Source organism: Monodon monoceros, unplaced genomic scaffold (assembly GCF_005190385.1).
Source record: "Monodon monoceros isolate NGI ecotype Baffin Bay Population unplaced genomic scaffold, NGI_Narwhal_1 Super_Scaffold_21, whole genome shotgun sequence".
In the NCBI taxonomy this organism is placed as follows: domain Eukaryota; kingdom Metazoa; phylum Chordata; class Mammalia; order Artiodactyla; family Monodontidae; genus Monodon; species Monodon monoceros.
In genome coordinates, this window is record NW_021703778.1 from 15,611,611 (window position 1) to 15,636,527 (window position 24,917).

The 24,917-nt window shown below is 35.0% G+C and overlaps 1 protein-coding gene across 1 annotated transcript in view; it reads right to left on the reverse strand.

The window, feature by feature from the left end:
* MALRD1 (MAM and LDL receptor class A domain containing 1) overlaps positions 1 to 24,917 on the reverse strand; it is a 579,678-nt gene that overhangs the window by 369,741 nt on the left and 185,020 nt on the right. The window contains exons 20-21 of the mRNA XM_029239293.1: positions 15,109 to 15,285; positions 12,442 to 12,604 (exon numbers count right to left, since the gene is read on the reverse strand). Of these exons, the coding sequence (XP_029095126.1) occupies positions 12,442 to 12,604; positions 15,109 to 15,285 (340 nt within the window). The remainder of the gene's footprint in view (positions 1 to 12,441; positions 12,605 to 15,108; positions 15,286 to 24,917) is intronic.

Below are 24,917 nucleotides of genomic sequence, written 5' to 3' on the forward strand. Positions count from 1 at the left end.
GAAAACTTCCCTAACATGGGAAAGGAAACACTCACTCAAATCCAGGAAGTGCAGAGAGTCCCAGGCAGGATAAACCGAAGGAGGAACACATCGAGACACACATTAATCAAATTGACAAAAGTTAATGACAAAGAGAAAACTAACATTTATTACGGCTCCATGATGGGTATAACTGCTACTTTATCTTTTCCTGGTGAATTTCTGTGCAGCTCTTTAAAGCCAGCTCAAAAATTACTTCTCATAACACTTTTTTTTTTGTGTACTATCAACCCTCCATCCTCTGCACCCAAATAACACTGTACCTTCTTTATGATCCTTGTATTCTGTTTTAAATGATATTTAATTTTTAAAATTTCTCTTATCTCCTAGATTTTAAAATCCTTGCATCTCCTTCTATTACTTGCATAAAGTATTTCTCATAACTGGTATGCAAAAATATCTCTTAAATTGCATTATAATGTGTCTTCAGAAGTAACACCTCTTAGGGAATATAAATGATGTTATGAATATAGTTTACACATTTATGAAGCTGTGTATGATGTCATTACAGTCATAAAAATTTGACTAGATATATAGAGACAAATCTGAAAAAAAACAATGATGATACAGTTTTTAAAATCTGGAATCTGACCCAAACATTATCCCAGAATGTATTATTTGTACTGTTAGGCCACAAATGAAATATTTAAATATTTTTAGTTGTCTATAGAAAACATCATGTATATATAATTGTTCTTTTAATCTTATGATTATAGAATTTTAAGAACTCTTTCTAATTATTTTATGAATAGTAATAATGAGGAAAATGGAATTACTTTATAAAAATGAAAATAGTTATGTCAATAATAAATTATTCCAATTAAAACAAAGTTCAGGGCTTCCCTGGTGGCGCAGTGGTTGAGAGTCCACCTGCCGATGCGGGGGACACAGGTTCGTGCCCCAGTCGGGGAAGATCTCACATGCCGCGGAGCGGCTGGGCCCGTGAGCCATGGCCGCTGAGCCTGCGCTCCGCAACGGGAGAGGCCACAACAGTGAGAGGCCTGCGTACCGCAAAAAAAAAAAAAACAAAAAAAAAAAACAAAGTTCACAGAACTAGTGCATTTTAGTGAGATCATTAATATTACTTACACTTCCTTAACTTAATTTTTATTATTATTGCTAACTCTCACCTTGTTCTCAAAATGTACTGCTATTTACAAAAATACGTGATATGGTATAACATCATAAACTAAAAGATACACACACACAAATATATATATTTTGTTCTTACCTCGTATATACATATGAGGTAAGAACAAAAGAAAATAAGGATTCAGACACTAAATGGAGCCACATGTAAAACTGGATCACAAAATGCATTCTGTAAGTTTTATAGAACCACTAATATTAGATTAAAAGTTTCATTCTTTCTGTGAGTCAATATGAACAGGGAAGTATAAACAGTAAAATAATTCAGAGCCTCAAGAAAATGCGAAGCCAACGTGATTGTATTAGCCTTTGGCATCAATGATTTCTTACAGTCACAGGGAACATACACACACTCTTGACGGTCTACCTTTCTCAATATGACAGAAAGTTGATAAAGGTAAAAAAATAAGCAAAGTTAGAAACGCATTTTTGGAGCCATTCATGTATGAGTACCAGGGCAAAAAAAAATAATCCCCGGAGGTTATGTTTTGGGTTATTGGTATATTTAACAGTGTCTCCAGGTAAGTCCATTGTGCTGCCAATCTTGAGAACCCGAGCTTGACTAAACAAATGGGTCTTCAAAGTGTGGCTGCCAGACCAGCAGCACCAGCGTCACCTGGGAACTTAAAAATGTAATATTAGGGTCGACCTCAGACCTACTTAATCAGAAATTCTGGAGTGAGCCCAAGATTCCTGTGTTTTAATAAGCCCTCCAGGTGATTCTGATGCGTGCTTGAGAACCTCTGGACTAAAACAATCCCCAGCAAAGCAGAATAAGATTGTCTTACACCAACAAAATTTGTGTTTTGTACATTAAGAATAAAAGGAGGCAAGAATGGATTTGGGCACTGGACATTTCTTATTATTGTTTTCTCTCCAGGTTACCGCCACTAACACTTCACCTATCTTCCCTTCCTTTTTCTTCAGAATTATTTATAGAGTACCAGTATTCTGTTTCTCCATCTCCTGTGGCATAAAACTGCAATCAAATCAGGTCAGAACCACCTAGAGGGGTGGGATAGGGAGGGTGGGAGGGAGACGCAAGAGGGAGGGGATATGGGGATGTAGGTATACATATATTCACTTTGTTATACAGCAGAAACTAATACAACATTGTAAAGCAATTATATTCCAATAAAGATGTTTAAAAAAAATCAAGTCAGAAATCTTAAAAATGTTTGGTTTTTAAGCAGGAGATATTCCCAAGATGTGGGATAGTGTTTAAGAGCACAGATTTGAGCATCTGTGATTTGGATTCAAAGGTTCCAGCTCCCAAGCTTACTAAATAGTGTGCACAAAGGCAAGCTGTTTAACATCTTTAAACCTTGGTTTGCTGACACGTAAAACAGGGATAATTATACAAGCCTGCAAAGTTCACTGGGAGGACTTAATGTGGATTATGTATGAAAGGCATCCACCTAATGCCTATCACATAATAAACAGTCAATTAGTACTGCTTTCATTTCTAAGATGCTTCACTATATGAAAGCTACCACTGCTCATTTGTCAGACCTCCCCGTTAGTTTTGTGTAGTCAAAGAGGACATGCTGGGGAACACAGGCCTATTAAATATCAGAATTTATAAATTTATAAACTTGGCATTTTTCTCTTTTCATTAACAGCCTCCACTTAACTGTTTGGGTATTATTATTTGAAATAGGCAAATCAAAGGTAGATTTTAAGTATAAATTAGATATAATTTTTAACTCTATTTAAAGTTTATTAATCATAAATAAATCACCTGAAGTTTCCGGAGAAAAAATGATTTAAAGAAGATATAATTGAACTCATATAACATCCTTCCATTAGCCAATACATTATCGACGAATTGGTGAGCATATTGGCATTAGTACCTATTATGTATAAAACTATGCATATTTTTTAATAAAGATATTTAAAGTATTTTTTGTAGATACTTTTAAAATAAGCACCGTGGAGTCAATCTATGAAGAGATATATTCATTTATTTGGGCATGAAAAGATAATAGTTATTATATATTCTTATGTCATATCTCAACCTTTCATCCTTTGGTTATTTGGTCATTAGTACAGAACAAAAATAAAACAAACATTTTTTGTAAACTATTTTTAATAAACTATTTTTAGTTGATCTGCTCCACCTGATAACTCAGGCAAAACTACACTTCTTGGATAGTAATGTTACGAAGAACTTGAAGAAAATTAGTTCCAAACGGCAAATTTACTGAGCTTTCCTCAAACCATGAGATTAAGGAACTATTTCTTGAATTTCATTATGTCTGCAATTTCTAAAAGATAGACTTTGTAACCTCAATGTAAATAATTCTTTGGAGAAAGTCTGTGCCAGATAGGATTACTAAATAAAAACTACCTTTGCTCATAGTTTACGGTTGAATTTAAGTATCATATAAACTCTCAGGAACAATTTATGTTCTTAATGTCAGAGATATTTGAGTGGCTACCTTAAAGTCATATCACCTTGCAAATAAATATCTTTTTCAATATGCACACACAGGCATCACATTTAAGCAAAAACTTTCACACCATAAAGAAAATGCACTGTCTTCCCTTACTTGTATCTCTGTGTCTACTGAATGAACACACAACAAATGTAGGAGACAATAGAGACAATAAAAAAATAAATTTTTTAATTCTAAAGCCTTATGTAGACTTTGGTAACTCTTGTTCCATTTATTTTAATATCTCAAAACTTAAAGTTTAAATTCAATCTAGTAAATTTCTTTTAAATAGACAGAAATTAAAAGACCCACTTTTATGGTAATCCTTTGTGATTGAAAACATTAAACTAAGTTAATAATGTTTACAATGAAGTTCAAAATGTCAAATTGAAAGTAGAACTAAATCAAGCAGGTTCAGGTGAAGAAATGTTTCCTTTAGAATAAAATTACCTAAGAAGTTCAAATACAGATTACAGTAAGAGATGAATTTAGCTAAATAGGAAGCCATTTTATAAACTCAAAAGAAGCATCTTCAAAGCACTTTACTTTTTTTTTTAGTATATGTGCTGTCAAAGCAAGCACAAAAGCACTTTACTTATTGCTTGTATTTAGGAAAAGGGAAAATACTAAGATGACTGGATTCTAATGAGACTTACAACCTAGTGGAAAAAGGAAAATAAACCCAGATGGATATATGCAGAAAACTCGATTGATGGAATTAATGTTAAGTATTTGGAAAGTAACAATAGCCATGAAGAATATTACTGAAATAAATTACAACTCTAAACAGAAAAACGTTCTCTCATTACATCTCAACCACTTGTATCCTCCACTTGCAAATACAGTTTTCTTAACAAATATTCTGAAGTTTAAATGATACTATTTCCTTCCTGGCATCTTGATCACAGCAAAATATGCTCTCCACTACCACCATCAACTTCTGGTCAAGGTTCTCATTTGACTTAATTTTGATATCAATACTCACTGCCCTTAAACCTTAATATAATGACGTTGCTTTGGGGATTTATAATGTTATTTTCTAGACATATTCTGCACATAATACTTTTTCACACTGCTTTCCACTGCCATCAAAGATATGATGCCGACATCAGAAGCAAGTTACTGTTACTTTCTCTAGAGTGATAACTTGTTTGCATTTTTTCCTTTATTTTTGAGAATTTTTCTATTCCCTTTTAGAGAACCATCCTCTTCCCCTTATGCTTGATAGTAATTCATAGTGTATTGTGGGTGGAATGTGTTACAACATAGCAGAAAATTCTTCTCTGGTACCCTAAAGAGGCAATCACTCATCATCAATGATAAGCAAAATGGCATTACCTCTGCCCTCCTGAGCTTGTGGTCCAGGAAAGACATATAAGGTCTTTACTTTATAGAAATACTGTTTCTCTCTAGTTCATGTCAACAAAACCCCTTCACACAGTTGGGAGACATAACTATGTACATCCTAAGAATTTTAAGATGTCAAAAATATGATAAACAGTAACAAAAGCACAATAAAAAATTGGGGAAAATCTCTACAACATTCGTAACAGATAAAAAAAATCACCTCATTGCTTTAAAAGATCTTATAAATCAGTAAGAAAAAAACAAGCACTGCAAACTGAAAACCAAGGAAAGAGCACAAACAGGAAACACACCCACAGAAATAAACTTGGACAAGGTACAAAGAAAAAAAAGAGGTTACCCTCTCTTTGTATTAAAGAAATGAAAAAATACAATTAGCTGCTACTTTAACCTATTAAATTGGAAAATACAAAAAAAAATTAAACATTCAAGTGTTTGGCAAGCATACAGAAAAACAGACACCATCATGCACTGCTTTCAAAAATGGTACATTTTGCAAAGTAACACAAAATATAAATCAAATGTTTTAACGTATAAATAACAACAAATATAAAAATTCTACTCTGTACTCTCAGGATATAATCTACAATGTGTGTAAAGCTGCATAGTGTTCAGTGCAGATTGATTAAATCTGTGTATAATCAAAAGGAACTCAGAAATCAAATAGTGAGGAATTAAATTAGTGAATTATGGTACATCCTGTTAATGGAAAACTACTGCCCCATTAAAAAAAAAAGTATTGGTAAATAATTGCTTATAGATTGTAAATAAAATTAAAAGCATATTAAAAAATGTGGTTGATAGAACCTATTTCTTGCTAAATATATATGTATATATGCATAGTGCTTTTATCATAGTGGCAAGATTATAGTTGTTAACATTACTTCCCTTTCTTATCTATATTTAAATATTTTCCTACAGTAAAAATACACTTCTTCATTTGTGGTAAAAAAGTATTTTTGTAACAATAAAAATGTCAAATTCTCAGAATAATAAGTAAATGGTCTTTACCCATAGTATTATTTTAGTTCATTTATATTAGCCACTAAAATTCAGTTGGAGAGTCTTTTCAGGTATTATTCAATACAGAGACACAACCAAGATAGACCCACAGACCTGAGTGTCCACCGTGGGCCTCTCTTTCTGCTGGGCATTACACATCTATTCATGTGTATGCTGGTTTCGTGTCTGATTAAGCTTACTATTCTCACAGACCAGATGCTCAGGAAATACATGACTAATGTAAGAATTAATTGTGTGCCTAGTCAAGGCTACTTCTCCACCAGACCATAAGGATCTGAGTATTTGGTGTATCTGCATATACAAATGTCATTAGATCATATTGATGTTGGTTCATATGTGATATATATATATCACATATATATATCATACATATACATAAATGGTTCATATGTGATACAGTATGTTCATATTTTCAAGTCCTTGTCTTAATATAAGAATTAAATCTAATTTATCTTTACTTAGTTGAGAAAACATATTTTTTCCTCCACATTTTGTATAACTATAACAATTTTGTGCAGGAGTTGGAATGCAAATAAATTTACTTCATCTTAACGTGGTTAAAGGGAAGGCACATTCAAAAATTATATAATGAGGGCTTCCCTGGTGGCGCAGTGGTTGAGAGTCCGCCTGCAGATGCAGGGGACACGGGTTCGTGCCCCGATCTGGGAAGATACCATATGACGCGGAGCGGCTGGGCCCGTGAGCCATGGCCGCTGAGCCTGCGCGTCCGGAGCCTGTGCTCCGCAATGGGAGAGGCCACAACAGTGAGAGGCCTGCGTACCGCAAAAAAAAAAAAAAAAAAAAAATATATATAATGAAAATGAATTTTTAATTTCTGAATGCAATTGTAACCATGATATAAAAGTTATTATTTTATTATTAAACAGTGATCTTTGGTAACATAACATAAATCATACACTGTATTATGAATATATTCTTAAAACCTTACCATGTACAGCAAATATATATTACCTAACCTCTGTATATATATTATTTTAGGTACGGTTTACAAGTATTTTCAGCATAGATTTCTCTTAAATTCCATGTTTTCAAGTCATTGTAGTTAATTTTTTAAATTATTATCAAGCTAAAATACACTGAAGTAAAATTAAAGTGATTTAAAACAAATTACTGATATGTATGCAAAAATAAAGAATAGGTGCTTAACTCAAGGTCAGTCTAAAATAAAAGCAATTTTTCCTGTGTTTTAGAGGTGCAATTATGCTTTATATTCAGTCCTGTGAAAACACTGCCGGAAATGCTATTTCCCACCAGTATTAAAACACTTAAGAGAAAATTACTACGGTTAATTTTTATTTTGCCTGTTTGTATTTTTATTTTTATTTTAGCAAAACTGTTTCTAAAGCCTGGTATTTAACCATTATAAAACTGGATCCTTTAGGAATTATACTGGGAGAGTGTTAAGGCATCTAAATTGGCCTATTAAAAATTGGCTTACCAGAGAAGGCTCTGAGAAAGCAGTAATTCTGGCATTTAATGTCTGAGACTAAAGCTTTGAAAATTGTTACTGTTGCAGAGCAGAAAACATTAAAATATTTTCAGTTTTACTGAAGCTTTATCCACATTTATATCTAGCACTTAGATACATTATGATATGCACAGTTATGTCACAGAAACAACTTGCATTATTTATGTGGCTTTTAGTTTATAATGATGTCAAGCCTGTACAAATGCATAATGTAGATAGGAATGTAGGTGCATGTGCAGCAGTGGGGACTATAACTCATTTCCACCTGGAAGACAATGATCAGTGTTGTGAAATGAAAAGAAAAATCTAAGAAAAAGTACTTCTACTTCATAAGCAAGCAGCACAAAATTGTGTTCTATCTAGTCTGCATTTTGAATGAGATGGCTCATATTCAAATAGTTTCTCAACAATCTGTAAGCAAACCTAAAAATGCAAAATATTTAAAAATATCTGTTTTTTTCCAGATGATAATAAAATTGGTATGCTTGGTTTTGATCCAAAAGAAAGACTGAGATCATTTTTTAGAGGTAGAGAAGAGAACACATAGGCAAAAAGATTTGAGAGAAATGGCTGGGTGTTTTACAATGAAAGAGGCAGCATAGAGGGTGTCTTGAGTTACATATCTTTTATTTATTTATTTTTAATGTATTTATTTATTTATTTTTGGCTGTGTTGGGTCTTCACTGCTGCGCGCAGGCTTTCCCTAGTTGTGGCGAGCAGGGCCTACTCTTCGTTGCGGTGCACGGGCTTCTCGTTGCGGTGACTTCTCTTGTTGCGGAGCACGGGCCCTAGGTGCGTGGGCTTCAGTAGTTGTGGCACACGGGCTCAGTAGTTGTGGCTCGCAGGCTCTAGAGCGCAGGCTTAGTAGTTGTGGCGCACGGGCCTAGTTGCTCTGCCGCATGTGGGATCTTCCCAGACCAGGGCTTGAATCCGTGCCCCCTGCACTGGCAGGTGGGTTCTCAACCACTGCGCCACCAGAGAAGCCCACATGCCTTTTAGATTAACACAGGGTGGAGTTTTCTCCCAAATGATTTCTCAATTATATGTTACTTTATAACACACAAATTTTATTTTTAAGAAAAATCATCTTAGAATATTTTTTGTTTATTGTTTTTTCCCGAAATATTTTGTACTATTTTTTTTTAATTAGTCACTGGATTTAGAGGAAAATGAGTCTGCTCTGATCAAAATTGGAATTAGTTGATAAGAAAGCCACCCTCTGTCTTTTAGCAATACCCTCCCCACTTTCTGTTATGGAGGGCCCCTAAGAATGAGGTTCTAGAACCACCTAGGAGTTACACTAAAAATACAGAGCCCCAGCTCTATTCCCAAGATTCTGGTTCAAGTGTCAGAATCTGCTTTTAAATGTTTACATATTTAAATATTAATAAACCACAAACATTTTCGGAGGTACTTGATGCACACTTTAAGAAACTTCCCTAAAGCTTCTGTGAGCACAGTTAGAAACTACAGACCCAGAATATGCATACGTACTCTACTAGGTATACTTCCATATGAACAATAAATAGGAAGAGCTTAATCTTGCTTGAGGGAATGATTTAAGACTCCTAAAAGATCTTAATATTAAACCTTATTTAACCAATAGTTGGGCATTTACTGCAGTCAAATAAAATGGATTTGAGGACCAAGGGCTCAAAATGTTGCTCTCCTTGGCTTCCAGCTGTGAAAAGGAAGTTGGGTGAAAAAAGGCTTTCCTATGAGTAAAAAATGATCATAAAATTTATGGTATTTAGCTACAAGCTAATTTACCAGTTTTCGTACTAATGTAAAACTGCCTTGGGGCTTCTCTGGTGGCGCAGTGGTTGAGAGTTCGCCTGCCGATGCAGGAGACACGGGTTCGTGCCCTGGTCCGGTCCGGGAGGATCCCACATGCCGCGGAGCGGCTAGGCCCGTGAGCAATGGCCGCTGAGCCTGCGCGTCCGGAGCCCGTGCCCCGCAACGGGAGAGGCCACAACAGTGAGAGGCCCGCATACCGCAAACAAAACTGCCCTGGCTTATTGAACTGATTATGGAGGTCAGAGTACAGGATTCTGAGACCTTATGAAATTACAAACCGTGAGGAATCATTACACAACACTTCCAAATCAAATATCTTCCAAATTCAAATATTTAAATTTGAATTAGCTACAAAGCTCAGATGCTAGGTAATCCAAATACCTTGATTCAATGATAAGCAAATAATTTTTTTAAACAATTCTCAGCTGAGTAAGACTAATGTTTTTGCCAAGTTTCCTAGTAGTTCCTGGAGCATGAATGGATATAAACTCATTTTTCTTCTGTGGTGTGTGTGCGTGTGTTGTTGTTGTTGTTTAACTAGATTAGGGTGCTTTTCCCAAAATACCAAGAAAAGAAATTTTCTATTAAATATTCCCTCTCACTGCATAAGTTAGAGGAAACAGAAATTTCATCCGACTCCAATCTCAAAAGAACATGCAAATTGCAAGTGATGATATTTACATTGAAGGGATTTTACTTTATTTTTTCTCCGGTTGTAGTTGAGAACAATATTTATTTCTAAATAAATATTTAGATTCCAATTCTAGGAAAAAAACTCATGCCAGGTGCCCTTAGTTGGTCCCTGCTGAGCGGGATGAAGGGAGAATCCACTCACCATGCCCCGTGTTAAGACCATGGCCACACAGAAGAAGCCCTAGAAGAAGAGATGACTATTTCTAATTCATATACAAATGCTGAATGCACCAGCTGTATGGAATGGTGTTACTCTCCCACAAACAAACAAGTAAAAAATAAAGATGCAACCCTTAATTTAGACCCAGAGTGCACTTTAGATCCTCAGGTACAAAGAACAGTCCATTAAGGTGTGAACACAAAACAATAGATCGTGGCTTAGACTATGACTTCACTTGTTTTTCATCATGGAAATGAAATGGTAAAAGCTGAGACCTTACTGAAGCCTCATCTGCACCAGGAAAACTTCCCTACATATTCCTACCCCGCCACGACTCTTCTAGATGTTTTATTGCCTCATTAGGTGTATGAAGTGAGAGAATATTTTGAAATATAGTAATGTGATTTTTTTTTCTTTTGCACTTGCTTATGAATATTCCTCACCAACGCAAGCCAGAAGCAATCTTTACTTAGGGTGAAGCGGAATCATAGAAAGTAAAGAGAAAGAAAGAACTGGTGTTGAGCTTTTTGATTTTCAAAACAGGTCTTGAAAACTGTTTCAGACACAGTAGTCTAAAAACCTGGCTTTAAATCTCTAGAGCCAGATACCTGAGAGAGAAAAGCATTTTCTAAATGGAAAATCTCCCCTTTAAATGTAAAAAAACAACAACAACCCATAATTTGGACAAACTGAGCTTGGAGTTCTACTATAAGCCACAGAGTAGAATAAATGATATATAAGAACTGTTTCACAAAGTAAAAAATGTCAGACCTTCCTTGGCTGAAGAAAGGACCTAGAGAGAAGGGGAGAGGAAAACTAGAGAAGATAGAAGCTTAGGAACTGCCCCCTTCTCCAGGATTTTGTCATGTAGAGCACATCCATTAATCATTATTTGATTATTAAGTATTCCTATTGAAAATATATTTGATTTTATGCCTTGTAGCCTTTAATTCTAAAGCAAAAATATATTGATCCTAATCATCAACTAACCCACTCAACAAATAATTACTGGGACTTAATACATAATGAGCCTTCGAAATAACGCAATAAATGGGAATCACAGTCCTTGAAATTCCTCAAGGAATTTGCAGTCTATTGGAGGCAGAGGGTGAGGGTCAGAGACAAGTTAAAAGCCGATTATATTCCTTTGCTTATATGCTGCCATGTTTCTGTTTATACTTTTACCACCTAGAAGTGAGATTCTAGTCTGCCTTTTTCCTTACAGAAATATAGTTTATTAATGAAGTATGGCTTATTTGCATGAGCCACAGAAACTTTCTGAAATTACCCTGTGCTTTTTTACGTCAGAAGCAGCCCAAGGAAATTTTGTATCCTGAAATTTCAAAAATTACTTGCCAACTGTCAAATGTGATCAAAACAAAGCAGTATGAATATGTACTACTCTATTACTTTGGGCATCCTGGCTGCAGACGTTTAAATAAAATGATGGTAAAACTGGAACCATTTTAATAGAACAAAAGGGAGCTCAGAAAACCAGGGTGAAAAAGTCAGCCCAGTGAAAGAAAAATCATTGTACACTTAAGATACCGTGGTCCCCCTGAGTACAAGGTCAAATTGGCCAGGGCAATGATGGACTGGACAGTGGATATACCTTTAGTTTTCTTTGAAGCAGCAACCTAGGAACTGGGGGTCATGAAGCTTTAACTGAGGAGAAGTGTGAAGGCATAAAGGTTTGGAAAAGATTCTCTGTAATATAAATGGGGATTCCTTTGTTGTCTTCAGTAACATTTCCTTGAAATCAATAAAAGGAAAGAGGAAGAATGGGATCTTGTAGGAAGTGAGCACTCAATATATTTGTGGACAACAAAACAGGGGAAAGGTATGAGTCAACCTCGAAAGAAAAGACCAAAATAAATGATGATAAAGAGCAAAGACTGGAAGAAGAGGGAAAGGGGCAAGGTGTTGGAGGAGCAGCTGAAAAAGGAAGAAAAGGAGAAAAGAAATTTGGAGGGGAAGGAATGAATAGATAATTCTAAAACAACATATTAACAGTGCTTTTCGATGAGTGGTGACATTACAAATGATTTTTCTTTATTTACTCATGCTTTTCTCTGGTTTCTATGACTTTTATAAGAGCATTTACTATTTTTTAATTAAAATTTTTTTTTAAATTTTGTAAGAAAGATTACACTTAGCCCACTTATGCTCTCACTTAAACCTTCATCTTTACAAGAGCATTAACTTAGGGTAAGGTGGTGTGGCAGGAATTTGGGAACTGCTTAATAAATAGTCCCTAACAGACATGTTCCACATGCGTGTTCACTTACGTTGTATGATCCACCGACGGCCTGTGGTTTTCCTCCCCATGATGAATACTGGTTCCATTACCAAGTCCCCACCTGAATGTGTTTGAATCTTGAATTAATTTTTCTGAGATTGGCTGGTACCATTTACACAGGCTTCCTTTTTCAAAGCTGCAAACTTCCATAGCTTGAATAGGATGGGACAGAGATAAGATGAGTTAATCACAATAAATGTATTAATAAGTGGCGATTTCCATCTGCATCAGCACTTTCTTACTCTTGGGGTTTCTTTAAATTATAATCTAACTTTTAAGCATAACTGAAAGAATTAGGCGAATTGTTTACATAATCACTAGAAAAGTTTTAAAGAAATCTAGGTGTATTATATTCAAATATCTATATTAACTGAAATATGGAAATAAATGCACATACTGAAGATTCTGCTTTCATAAAGAAGTGACATCTTAATTGGCTCTGAAAGCAGCAATTTAAGAAATGCCACTCTGTTCTGACACAACACTTACAGTGCTTATATGACCTCCAAGTTCTGATAAGTCTGTTCTTTTTTCACAGTATTATCGCAAAGCTAAATCCCAAATTCCAAATTACTTAAATTCAAAGCTATAAGATTTACAACAGCTTTTAGACTGAACCTCTTTCCTTGAAAGTTTTCAATATTCTTGTAATGACTGTATTCTAATATCAAACAAAATTAAAAGTCCAGTGATTTTTTAAATATATAAGTTGTGTGTGAAAACAAATGTTTCTTTTTCTCTCCTTCTCTCTCTCTCCTTCTCTCTCTGATGTGTTCATGTGTCTGTCTTAAATCCTCTACTTCTTGAATAAAAGAAAAGATTCAACTCAATGAGGTCTTGTGTATACAATGGAAAGCCTGGTGTGTACTCCAGGTTTTAAATGGCATAAACGGTGACAGCATAGGCTACCACTACTATGGATTGTGGTACTTGGATTCACGATTTAACATAAAATTCACGATTTAACATAAAATTTGAGAAGGAAAACTCCATCAAAAAAAGTGATTTTAATCATGACATTCAGGTGTGTTATTTAATCTCTGATGTTAATATTGATTATATAATTATACTTATTTTGTGAAGAGATTTAGAATTCAATAGACTCCTGTTCATATTATTAAACAAGATTTTAAAAATTGTAGATTTTTTAAAAATTAGAGGACATAGAGTTTCAGGCAAGCTAAGATCTGCTGTACAACATTGTATCTACAGTCAACAATACTGTATTGTACACTTAAAAATTTATTAAGAGGGTAGATCTTATATTGTATTCTTATCACAAATGAAAAAATTACAAAATATGACTGTAGATGACAAGCAGATTTATCACAATAGTTCATTTTACAAAGAGATGGCAAAGGCAAGACACAATTTGTTCAGAACTAAATGGTAATAATTCATGTTTAATCAAAATAAATAAATATCCCCATGATTTTAATAATTTAATAGTAGACATTCATTCAGGACATTTACAGAACTTATCAAAACTTCCCATCCAATCATAAACGGCATTACTAAAATTTCAAAGTTGAACTAAGAAGAAAGTCAGTATTTACTAAAGATGCTCACTAGGTGTAATTAATTAGATTTTGTGTAAACTTTTACAAAGTCGACTTATGTGTGATCAGAAGAGGATTTTAGTGTCTTCCCATGAGGGAGTCTGAATACCACAGCATCGTCCATTATATTATCTTACATCTGTGATGCACAGTACATCTTTCTGACCAACTCGAGTTAATTACTGTCCCATCTTATTCACAGAGTGAATTAGCTTTGATTTTATGAGGTTTTTTGGCCTGGATTAGTTTATTGTGTATTTGTATTTTTTAAGTTTTAGAATTCCTTGACGAGGCTGACATAAGATAAATTAGAATTTCACTATACGCTATATTATCTGTATGTTCTAAATCGTCAGTATTATCAAGACACTTGAGCAATATTATGGTAAATTCACATACAACTTAATAAAGAGCAAGGAAGGGGAAAAAAAATCACAAGTGTTTATTCCTTCTGATCCTGTGTTTTGCCCATTCAGACACAGATTAATTTTTCTCCTCTGAGTCTGTATCTTTGACTGAGAAGTTCACTTCTGAATTAAATAATTTGCCTTGATCCATTTAGGAGAAGCCATAGATTGGCAAGTGTCAATAAATGAAAACCATCTTTCAACAGTACCTAGCCGTTGAAGTGTCCACATGTATTAGGATTGGTTTTCTTATTAACTCTGCACATTTGACATAGTATTCATTTTATGTGTGCATTTTGACAATGGCAAAATTTGAGCAGATTCATCTAATTTGAGGGTATTATGCTTCTTCCCTAAACATTTCTGTTTAGTGATTGTGACAGAGACAATAAAATAAAATAAAATGAATAAAAATGATAAATGATAGCTCTGGAATCAAGCTAAGTCCACGAAAACAAGTATTTTGAATTTAAATATTAATTTAAAGACACCTCTTGTTGGACATGATACAAGAATGTATGCTGATTCTTCTATCATTTTCTATACAAATAGTCTTTATGTTAAGAAACTGCTTTAAGCCAGTTTGAAATTTTCTAACTAGGACATTATGCCACGCTACTTGAGATAACACTAGTATTTTCTTATCAGTTTTATGGCTATATTTAATGCAAAATTTAGGAATTCACGTACCGCAGGATGATTCATCTGATTTGTCAGGGCAGTCATATCTAAAATCACATTTCTGGATATTTTCAACACATTGACCATCAGACCTGCAAACAAATTCATTGTCGGTACAGTTGTGTGGAGGTAAGGTTACTGGAACTGAAGTTTCTGGTGGAGTTGGAAGGTTCACTGGCAAATTACCTTGAAATAATAGACAAGTATCATTTTGCAGATTTTTCCATTTCTTTAAAGATTTCACACAATAAACTTTATTAAGTATGCTTCACACTCAACATTATAAAGAATATTTGATAGTATTTGCTAATCTGCTGAACTTCTTTATGTAAGCATATAAGTTGGGGTTCATGGCTTTAGTAATGGCAAATAACTTTAGATATCTTTGATTATAAAAATAAGTGAAGGTGCAGATGGAAATTATTGAAAAGCTCTTCAGAGCTCACTGAACAAATGGGAGTCTCAAGAACAGGGCTTGGAAGATCAGCAGGAACAAGTGAATCCCAGGTGCTGGTGTTAGGAACCAGAGTCAAGGTCAGGTTAAACCTTCTAGTTCACTAGGTGAATAAACTTTGTTCTTCCACAGCTACAACGAACTTAACATCTCCTCTTTGTTTCAGATATCCCCACATAGTTGGGATTCAAGGTTGCAAGACAGACCCAAACCAAAAGTATTCACCCAGAAATATTTAACTAAGCTATAATTTCTGATATTACAGAGTTTAGAAGAAATTTATAGAAGTTGATTAATTTAGACAGTAAGCTATCCAATAAGCACTTATTAGTAACATCTCTGTGTCATATACATGGTAGATGTAGTGGATTTAAAGCCAAACATGCTTTCACTGCCATAAAAGAGTTTACAGACTAGTGGATAAGGCAGTCAGGAAATTCTTTCATTACAGTTCCACCGGATAAGCTTAGGATACAGATTTTAACATGATGGAGGCAAAAATGACACCTATCCCTTATCTCCTGTATTCACATCCTCAGACCGTGGTATATGGTGGGTACACTATCATTGTGAAGTGAGTGAATGGATATACAGATGGATGGAAGGGTGAAGGAGGGATGGAAGGATGGGAGGAGGGATAGAAGGATGGATGGATGACAGAGTGAGTGAATGAATAGATGAACAAAGGTTAAGATTGTACAGTATATTAAGAGAACACAGGAAAATTCTGTAGAAGATGGGAAGACTTCCTGGCATGGTGATGTTTAAACTAAGATTTTAGTTTTCATTTTTTTTAAACTTTTTATTTTATATTGGAGTATAGTTGATTAACAATGTTATATTAGATTCAGGTGTAAAGCAAAGCGATGCAGTTATACATATACACTTTTTAGTTTTAAAGGATGATTTGTTGCTAGGTAGACAAAGAAGCGTACACGGTCTTTTGAGGCAAGGAGAAAAGACTCATGTGAAGACAGAGGAATATATTTTCCTGTTGTTTTCTGGAATACTGTGAGAGTTTGACAAGAAGACTATCTTGGGATATGGTAAGAATGCATCTGATGGAGTCATCAGATACGGGACTAGAGAGGAGAGGGTTATCAGGTCACAGAGAGCTAAGTGGGACCAGCCAGGATTTTGAAGTAAATATAAAAAGCTGTGGAGAAACACCAAGATATAAAATTTCCACTTCAAGAAATACTTAGCAGGCATTAGCGTGGAGAATGATTTGCTGGTGGCTCTGACATGGGGAAGAGAGAACAGCTGAGCTTCTACTTTAATTCCAGGCAACTAATAAACCAAAGCAGAGACGTTTTGCAGGGGACAGAAAAGACCTGAGCAATGTTACACATCCAGTGTCTAGAGGACTGGGGATGTGGGTGCTTTGGGGAATTTGAGGAGAGTCCAATAAATAGTACTTTATTTCTTAGCTCAGGCTTTGAAGCAATTAAGAACTAAGACTTAAGTGTAGGGCAGCTAGTAGATCAAAATATCAACCTTTTTACGGATGAAGTTGATACTGGAAAAAAATAGCCTGTATCTGTAGGCAGGTAATCTTTCAGAGTGTGAAACTCAGACATAAACAGACTAAGTTATAACCTGTGCTGGAAATTTCTATACAGAAGCTGACCATTGTGAACTACAGCAAGGAAGAGCTGAGCACATCTCAGGCCTCCTTCAGCTAACTCTCTCCACAAAAAGAGGAAACTAAGAGACCAGGTATGCATGTGCAGGCTCTCCTTGCAAACTCAACGATCCATTGTTGCTTTTCCACAGGTTACATTAGCGTTCACTGTTGGTGTTTTACATTCTGTGGGTTTTAATAAATGTATAATGACAGGCTTCCACCATTAGCGTGTCACACAGAATAGTTTCACTACACTAAAAAACCTCTAGGCTCTGCTTTTCTGTCCGTCCCTGCCCCCAATCCCTGGCAAATATTGATCCTTTTACTGTCCCCATAGTGTTTTCCAGAATGTTATATAATTAGAATCATACAGTATGTAGGCTTTTCATGTTGGTTTCTTCCACTTATTAGTATGTATTTAAGTTTACTCCAAGTCTTTTCAATGGCTTAATAGTACGTTTCTTTCCAGCACTGAAGAGTATTCATTGTCTGGATATTAATCCAGCACTGAATAGTATATCCATTGTCTGGATATACCACAGTTTATTAATCTCCTACTGAAGGACATCTTGGTTGACTGGGCATCTTTTCATATACTCATTTGACATCGATATATCTGCTGTGGTGAGACGTCTGCTCAGATCTTTTGCCTGTTTTTAAATCTGTTGATTTTCTCACTGTTGAGCTTACAGTGTTCCTTGTATATGTTGGATAACTCCTTCATCAGATAGGTCTTCTCCCAGTCTGTGAACTGTCTTCTCCATCCCTTAAAAATGTCGTTCACAGAGAAGTTTTCAACTTTAATCAAGTATAATTTATCAATTATTTCTTTAAATGATTGTCTTTGGTGTAGTATCTAAAAAGTCATCACTATAACCAAAGTCATCTAGATTTTCTCCTATGTTATCTTAGGAATTTTATAGTTTTGCATTATAGATTTAGGTCTACAATCCACTCTGAGTTCACTTTTGCGAAGGATATAAAGTCTGTGTCTAGATACTTTTTTTTTTTTTCACATGGATGTCTAGTTCCAGCACCATTTTTGGAAAAGACCATCTTTTTCCCATTGAATTGCCTTTACTCCTTTGTCAAAGATTAGTTGACTATATTTACATGGGTAGATTTCTGGCTCTCTATGCTCTTCCAATGATATATTTCTCTGTTTTTTCACCAATACCACACTGTCTTGATTACTGTAGCTTTATAATAAGTCTTGAAGTTGGGTAGTGTCAGTCCTCCAACTTTGTTCTCCTTCAATATTGTGTTGGATATTCTGGGTCTTTTGCCTCTCAATATACACTTCAGAATTAGTTTTTCTATATTCACAAAATAATTTGCTGGGATTTTGATTGAGATTACATTAACTCTATAGATCAAGTTAGGAAGAATTAACATCCTGAATATAGTGAGTCTTCATGCATGTTTTTACATCCTTATCTCAAACATACATGTTCCATTTAAAATATATACTATTTTGTGTCTTAGAAAATTTTACATAAATAATATTCATATTTCTTTTGAATTTGCAATCTTGACTCAAAACATATTTTTCAGTTTTATCTCTATTGTTACATACAGAATCAATTCATTCATTTAACTGGTTAGGGTATTCAATTAAATGAATACCTGGAGTCAAATATTTATTGTACGAATAGTCTGTAGCTGGTATATCTCTTCTCAAGCAGGACAGTAACAATATCTATAAAGTGTGCTACAATGGATGTCTTTGTACATTTCTCTTTGCAAACATATGCCAGAGTATTTCCAAGGCAAGGTACCTTGAAATGAAATTTCACAGTTATAGGGGATGTAATCAGTCAACTTAAGTAGTTGTTTTCAAAGGTGGTTTACCCATTTCCACCCAGAAACGTGTGCATTTCTCATATTCCAGATCTGATGAAAAAAGATCATCAGATTTTTTTTAATGTTTGCCAGGGTAACAGGTCTGAAATAATAATTCCTTGATATTCTAACTTGTATTTCCCTAATTATTGAGACTTTTTTTAGGGGCCACACAAGTATCTTACTCTCGTTTTTGACTAACTATTCACATACCCTGCTCTTTTTCTCTACTAAATCCGTTGTCTTTTTCTTATTAATTTACAGGTTTAAATTAATCCCATATTCTCCATACTAATCCTCAATCATTTGTCTAAGTGACAAATATGCTCTCCTAATCTAGTCTTGCCATTTTCTATGGTGTCTTTCAGAATTAAAAAAACCCTAATTTTAATATATCAATCATTTCCTTTACGGTTTGTGCTTTAAAATTTCACTAAAAGTAATCTTCCCTATTCTAATATCATAAATATGTTTCCTATAATTTCCATGAAATTTTGATAGTTTTATTTTTCATATTTAGATCTTTCCTCCATCTGGGCTCTACTGTTATCTATTATCTGTGATGAGAATCTAAATACAATTTTTTTTCACATGAATGGCCACTTTTTGATCTATTAGTCTATTGGTGCAACTCAAATTTCTCTCACTTATCATTTTATATTTTATTATGAAATATATTATACATATATAAGAATGAACATAAAATATATGCCTGGTTTAAAGAAGAAGAAGAATAGCCATATATTTACCTTCCAGTTTATGGAAATGAAATTCACAAACAGTTTTGAACCCTCCAGTGTTTTCCCGCTGACTCCATCCCCTCATTGGCATCTCTCCTGGTTCACAGTACACTGAAATTTGTGTTTTATTTCTTTGCTTTCATTTGTGTTTACATTTTCTTCATTTGCATATATACCAAATAACGTCTTACAGTGCTTACTTATTAGCTTATGTGACTAAATAACTTATTGTGAAATTCTTAGAATAGTGACCATATACATGGAGCACCATGTAGGTCCTTTTTAAATAAATAAAATGTTGTTTAGATTCAAACTTTAGATGAATGGACTCCATTCTCTATATAATCTCCAACTTGATTTTTTTCTGAACATTGTACATTCATCCATCCAAACTAATGTGTGTTCTTGCAGTTTAGCTGTGTTGACTGCTGTATAATGTTTCACTATATGAATATGTAACATACGTTATATAGCCATTCTACCATCAGCGGTTTTTGAGTTGACTCTGAGGTTTTGCTTCTTTGTACATTTCTCCTGAGGTACCTACATGTGGAATCGCTTGGTCACAGAGGATGCACATCTAAATTTACTAGATAATGCCAAACTGCTTTCAAAAGTAATTGTATCAATTTCTATACTTCTCAGTAGTGTATAAACATTCTGGTCATACCACATGCTCATCATCCACTGGTATATCTAGAATTACCTGCACGTTTGCCATTTTCTTTGCTGTCTCTTCCCTTTTGCATCTCAGCCCTTGTTGAGCTCATTCTGTCTCCTTTAAATGTTCACATTTACATAGTTCATTTGGTAGGAGTCTGGTGCAGTGAAATCATTTTTTGTTTGTTTTTGGATGTCATGCTCTGAGTGCCTATTTTCACCCCCATTCCTGAAAGAATTTTGCTTTGCTCTAGACTGTTATGTTTTCTCAGAACTTTGAAAATAATTTCAACTGTCTTCCTACTTCCATTCTTGCTATTGTGAAGTCATCTATTAATCTGATTGCAGTTCTTTTTTAACTGTATTTTAATCTCTGGCTATTTTTACCATAATCTTCCCTTTCATTTATTTTTTTCTAATTCATTTCCATAAGCCTAGACCTGGATTTATTCTAATATTATGCATGAGGTTGAATAGGCTTCTTAAATCTTATGTTAATTCTTAGCCATTATATCTTTGAAAATTGCTTCTCCTCCATTTTCTTTATTCTCTCTCTGGAACTCCATTAGCTTTTATGATCTATCCTTCAAGTAAATCTATCCCTTCCATTTTCCTTTTCTATCTCTCTCTGCTGCTCCCTGAAATTTCCTCATAGTTATTCTCCAGAAGACTAATCACAGCATTGATTCAGCTATTTAATTCATCTGCTGGGATTTTTATTTCATTGATTTTATTTCTCACTTCACAATGGCCAATTTGCTACTTCTTTCAAAATTTTCTGGGTTTTTTTTTTTTTTTTGGACAACATCATGCTATTTTCTTATGGCATAGAGTCCTTTAATATTTTAAATTATTTATTAGTTTTCTATTTTTTGCATAACAAATTTCCACAAACCTTAGAATTTTAAACTAATAAACACTTATTATCTCACACAACTTATGTAAGTCTGAAACCCAGAAGAGGCTTAGCTCGGTGGGTTCTAATTCAGGGTCTCATAAGATTACTGTCAAGATGTCAGCCAAGGCTGCAGTCATCTGAAGGCTTGACCGGGGATGGAAGACCTGCTTTCCAAGGGGGCTCATTTCTGGGAACTTAGGCTACTGTTGGCAGGAGGTCTCAGTTCCTGGGCTTTCTCCAAAGGGCTGCTTGTGTATCCTTCAGACATGGTGTCTGACTTCCCCCAGAGTGAGTGATCCAAAGGAAGACAGCAGAAGCCTAGCTTTGGGAATCACACCCAGTCATTGCCACATGGGTCATTAGTTACCCAGGTCAGTCCTACTCAATATGGGAGGGGCCTCGTCCACAGATCATGAATACCAAGAGGTGGGGATTATTGGGGGCTATTTTGGAGGTTGGCAACCATAATTTTTTGTGCTTGATTTTTATGTGAGAATCCTTTATCATCTAGTTTGTAGAAGAGTCCTTCTAGATTAACTTTGAGTTGTTTCTTTTGGAACCCCACTGGTACCTCCACCCAGGGATGATATACCCCTTTTGGCCCTCCTCTCCCCTTTTCCTTCCTCTCATCCATCCTATATTCTCTTTACTCCCTAACTCTGGCAATCACATTATGCTTTCTGTTCTATTTTTCTATTTCTCTCATGTGGGCATTTCTCTTTTGTAACCTCAGCTTAACATTTTAAAAAAATGCATGCTATATTTGACATTTCTAGGTATATGTAGTGTTACAGTTTCCAGATCATCTGGTCTGCCACATTATTAAAATCAGTAGTCTTAACTGCATCTTTAGGCCTGGTTTCAATTTATACTAGGAAACAGTCCCTCACTTAAGAAGAAATCATAGACATGCGTGGCTATCTTAGAAAAAGGAGGTAGATGAGTCCATACTCAGGAAAAATAGAGACAACTCATTTTCTATCTCAGAAATGATCCAGGTAAAATCACCTGGATCCCAGGTAGGTAAAAATATCACTACTCTAAAAAAGAAATAGGAAAACCTTAAAATTCTTTGTCCTTTCCTCATTACTCTTTGTTATTCTACCAGAATTAGTGAATCTTAAAAGATAAGTGTAATATGTTTGTATTTGAGAGCACCAAAAGAATTATTGGAAGAAAGTGTTTCTTACTCCAAAGTGCAATTCTGGAAATGGTGGTATAACTGGAAAGATGGAGTTGCCACTGATTCCTTGGGATCTGCCATGTAGAAGTAAAACAGAGCCCAGACACATGGTTAGACCAAGACATCATTTGGAGCCTGAGGCATGGCAAGGACTGCAAGCCTCCTGACACATCTCTGACCCTCACAGATGGTTTATACTTTCATGTAAGGAACACGAAGTCAGTTTGTCTTACCTGGCTATGATTCAGAGCAGTATTTCTTATTAAAGAATCCTGCTCTTAACTCAGGTGATACAAGAAATGACTTTGTACAGTATATGGATAGACTTCACATTTTTAAAATATATAAACTGTGAACAACCTTAATAGTAAAATATACCTAGAACAATAAGCCCATCTTAGTCAGTCTGGGCTGCCATAATAGAATCCCACAGACTGGGGGGCTTAGCCAACAATTTATTTCTCACAGTTCTAGAGGCTGAACGTCTAATATCAGGGTACCAACATGGCTGGGTTCTGAGGGCTCTATTCCAGGTTATGTCCTTACATGGCCTTCCCTGGTACATGCATGCAGAGAGAGAGAGATCTCACATCTTTTCCTCTTCTTATAAAAGCTCTAATCCCATCATGAGGGCATCAACTTCAACAACCCAAATTACCTTCCAAAGGTCCCACCTCCAAATACCATCACATTGGGGGTTAAGGTTTCAACATATGAATATTAGAACATTCACTCCATAGCAAAACTTGTGATTTTTTTTAAACCTATGATTGTTTAGAAACGCTGAAGTTGGTAGCAATGGTAGAATTAAGGCTCTTAAAATAAAAAAACACTAAAAGCTTTGCAGATGAGACAAAATTGAAAGGTGAAATGCAAATAACTGAACACCAAGAAGCAGAGATTAGTCTGGTTTGATCTGATTTTCTTCCACATCCCTAAGCCAAAGGGAAGCCAACTCACCTGCACAGCTGTCACCCTAGATGACTCAGGCTCCAGATGGACTCAATGTTCTAATTCCTTGCTCTGTGAATTCCTTGTAACAAATATGATATACTTCATGCTACCCTAGTATAATCTTTCTGGTAAAAATAGATTTTCCAACTTCTTTTATACTAGACTTCCCCCCCTACAGCTATTCCCACACTGGTAATCAAACAAGTAGAAACTTTAACATCCTGAGCCCTTGATAAATTATTGCCAGCTTTAGACATATCACAACTGTGTGAATTACTTGACTAATATGCATGGTTGTTCTTTATCTCCAAGTAACAATGCGTATGTTTTTCTTGTGACTTCTGATGTTAAGAAATACATTTAATTTAAAAATCTAAATGTCTACTTGAGGTTTAAACATAGTCAATCTTCAGAAAAATTAAAAAATTGAAATATCTACAGCACCAGAAGAAAAGCGTTTCCTATTTTTCCTATTGCACTTAACATAATAACCTGGGGTTATAACCACAAGCTGAAACGACTATATTTAGCATAATTGTACTAAAGTGTCTGTGCTAGGTCTACTTCCTAGGATAGCAGGTTTTACTGAAACATAGCTACTCTTTGGATATGATTTATTAACAATTGTGACACAGCTCTTTGCCCCATATGATGCACTGTCTCTTTTTTTTCTTTCTCCAGTAGCAAATCAGCTCTTTTTTGAAATATTTTTGCTCTACCACATGGATTCAATAAAATTTTCCAGGTAGCACAAGATATTTTCCATATTTAAAGACATTCTACTGTCTTTGAAAGTGACTAAAAATAGACTTAACTAGCAGTTGGACAATTTTCAAGCTAAAATTTAAGTATTTCAACAGCCTTCTCCACTTTTGGTATTTAGCATTTCCTTCAATTAAAAGATGACAAAATTTTAAAGTTTTAAAATAGGTTAAATCAGTTATTTGTCGAATTTTATTTTCTAGAAACTTATTGGATTGGCCAAAAAGTTCATTTGGGTTTTTCATAAGATCTTATAAATAAAATACTAAGTTGCATGGACCATAGGCTTCGGGCAAAATTTTTCCCTAGGTATATGCTAAATCACTTTACGACACTACACCAAAGACACTAAAACCAGAATATTTTAGATTACAATCACTGAGTCTCAAATTTCTTCATTTTTGCCTTGAAGTGTTTTACTGAACTGCAAATATTTCCAACATTTCTAAAATTTTCTTCAGAGGCTATATTTCCTTCCGAAAAATATGGATAAAAGAGGACCTCAAAGCAAAATGCTTTCATTTAATTTACTATCCTGAGAAAAATGTAATGGATACACCAAACAGCTTAGTATTAGAAGGTAAAAAGCTGCAGGTGGGGCTTCCCTGCTGGCGCAGTGGTTGAGAGTCTGCCTGCCGATGCAGGGGACGCGGGTTCGTGCCCCGGTCCGGGAAGATCCCACATGCCGCGGAGCGGCT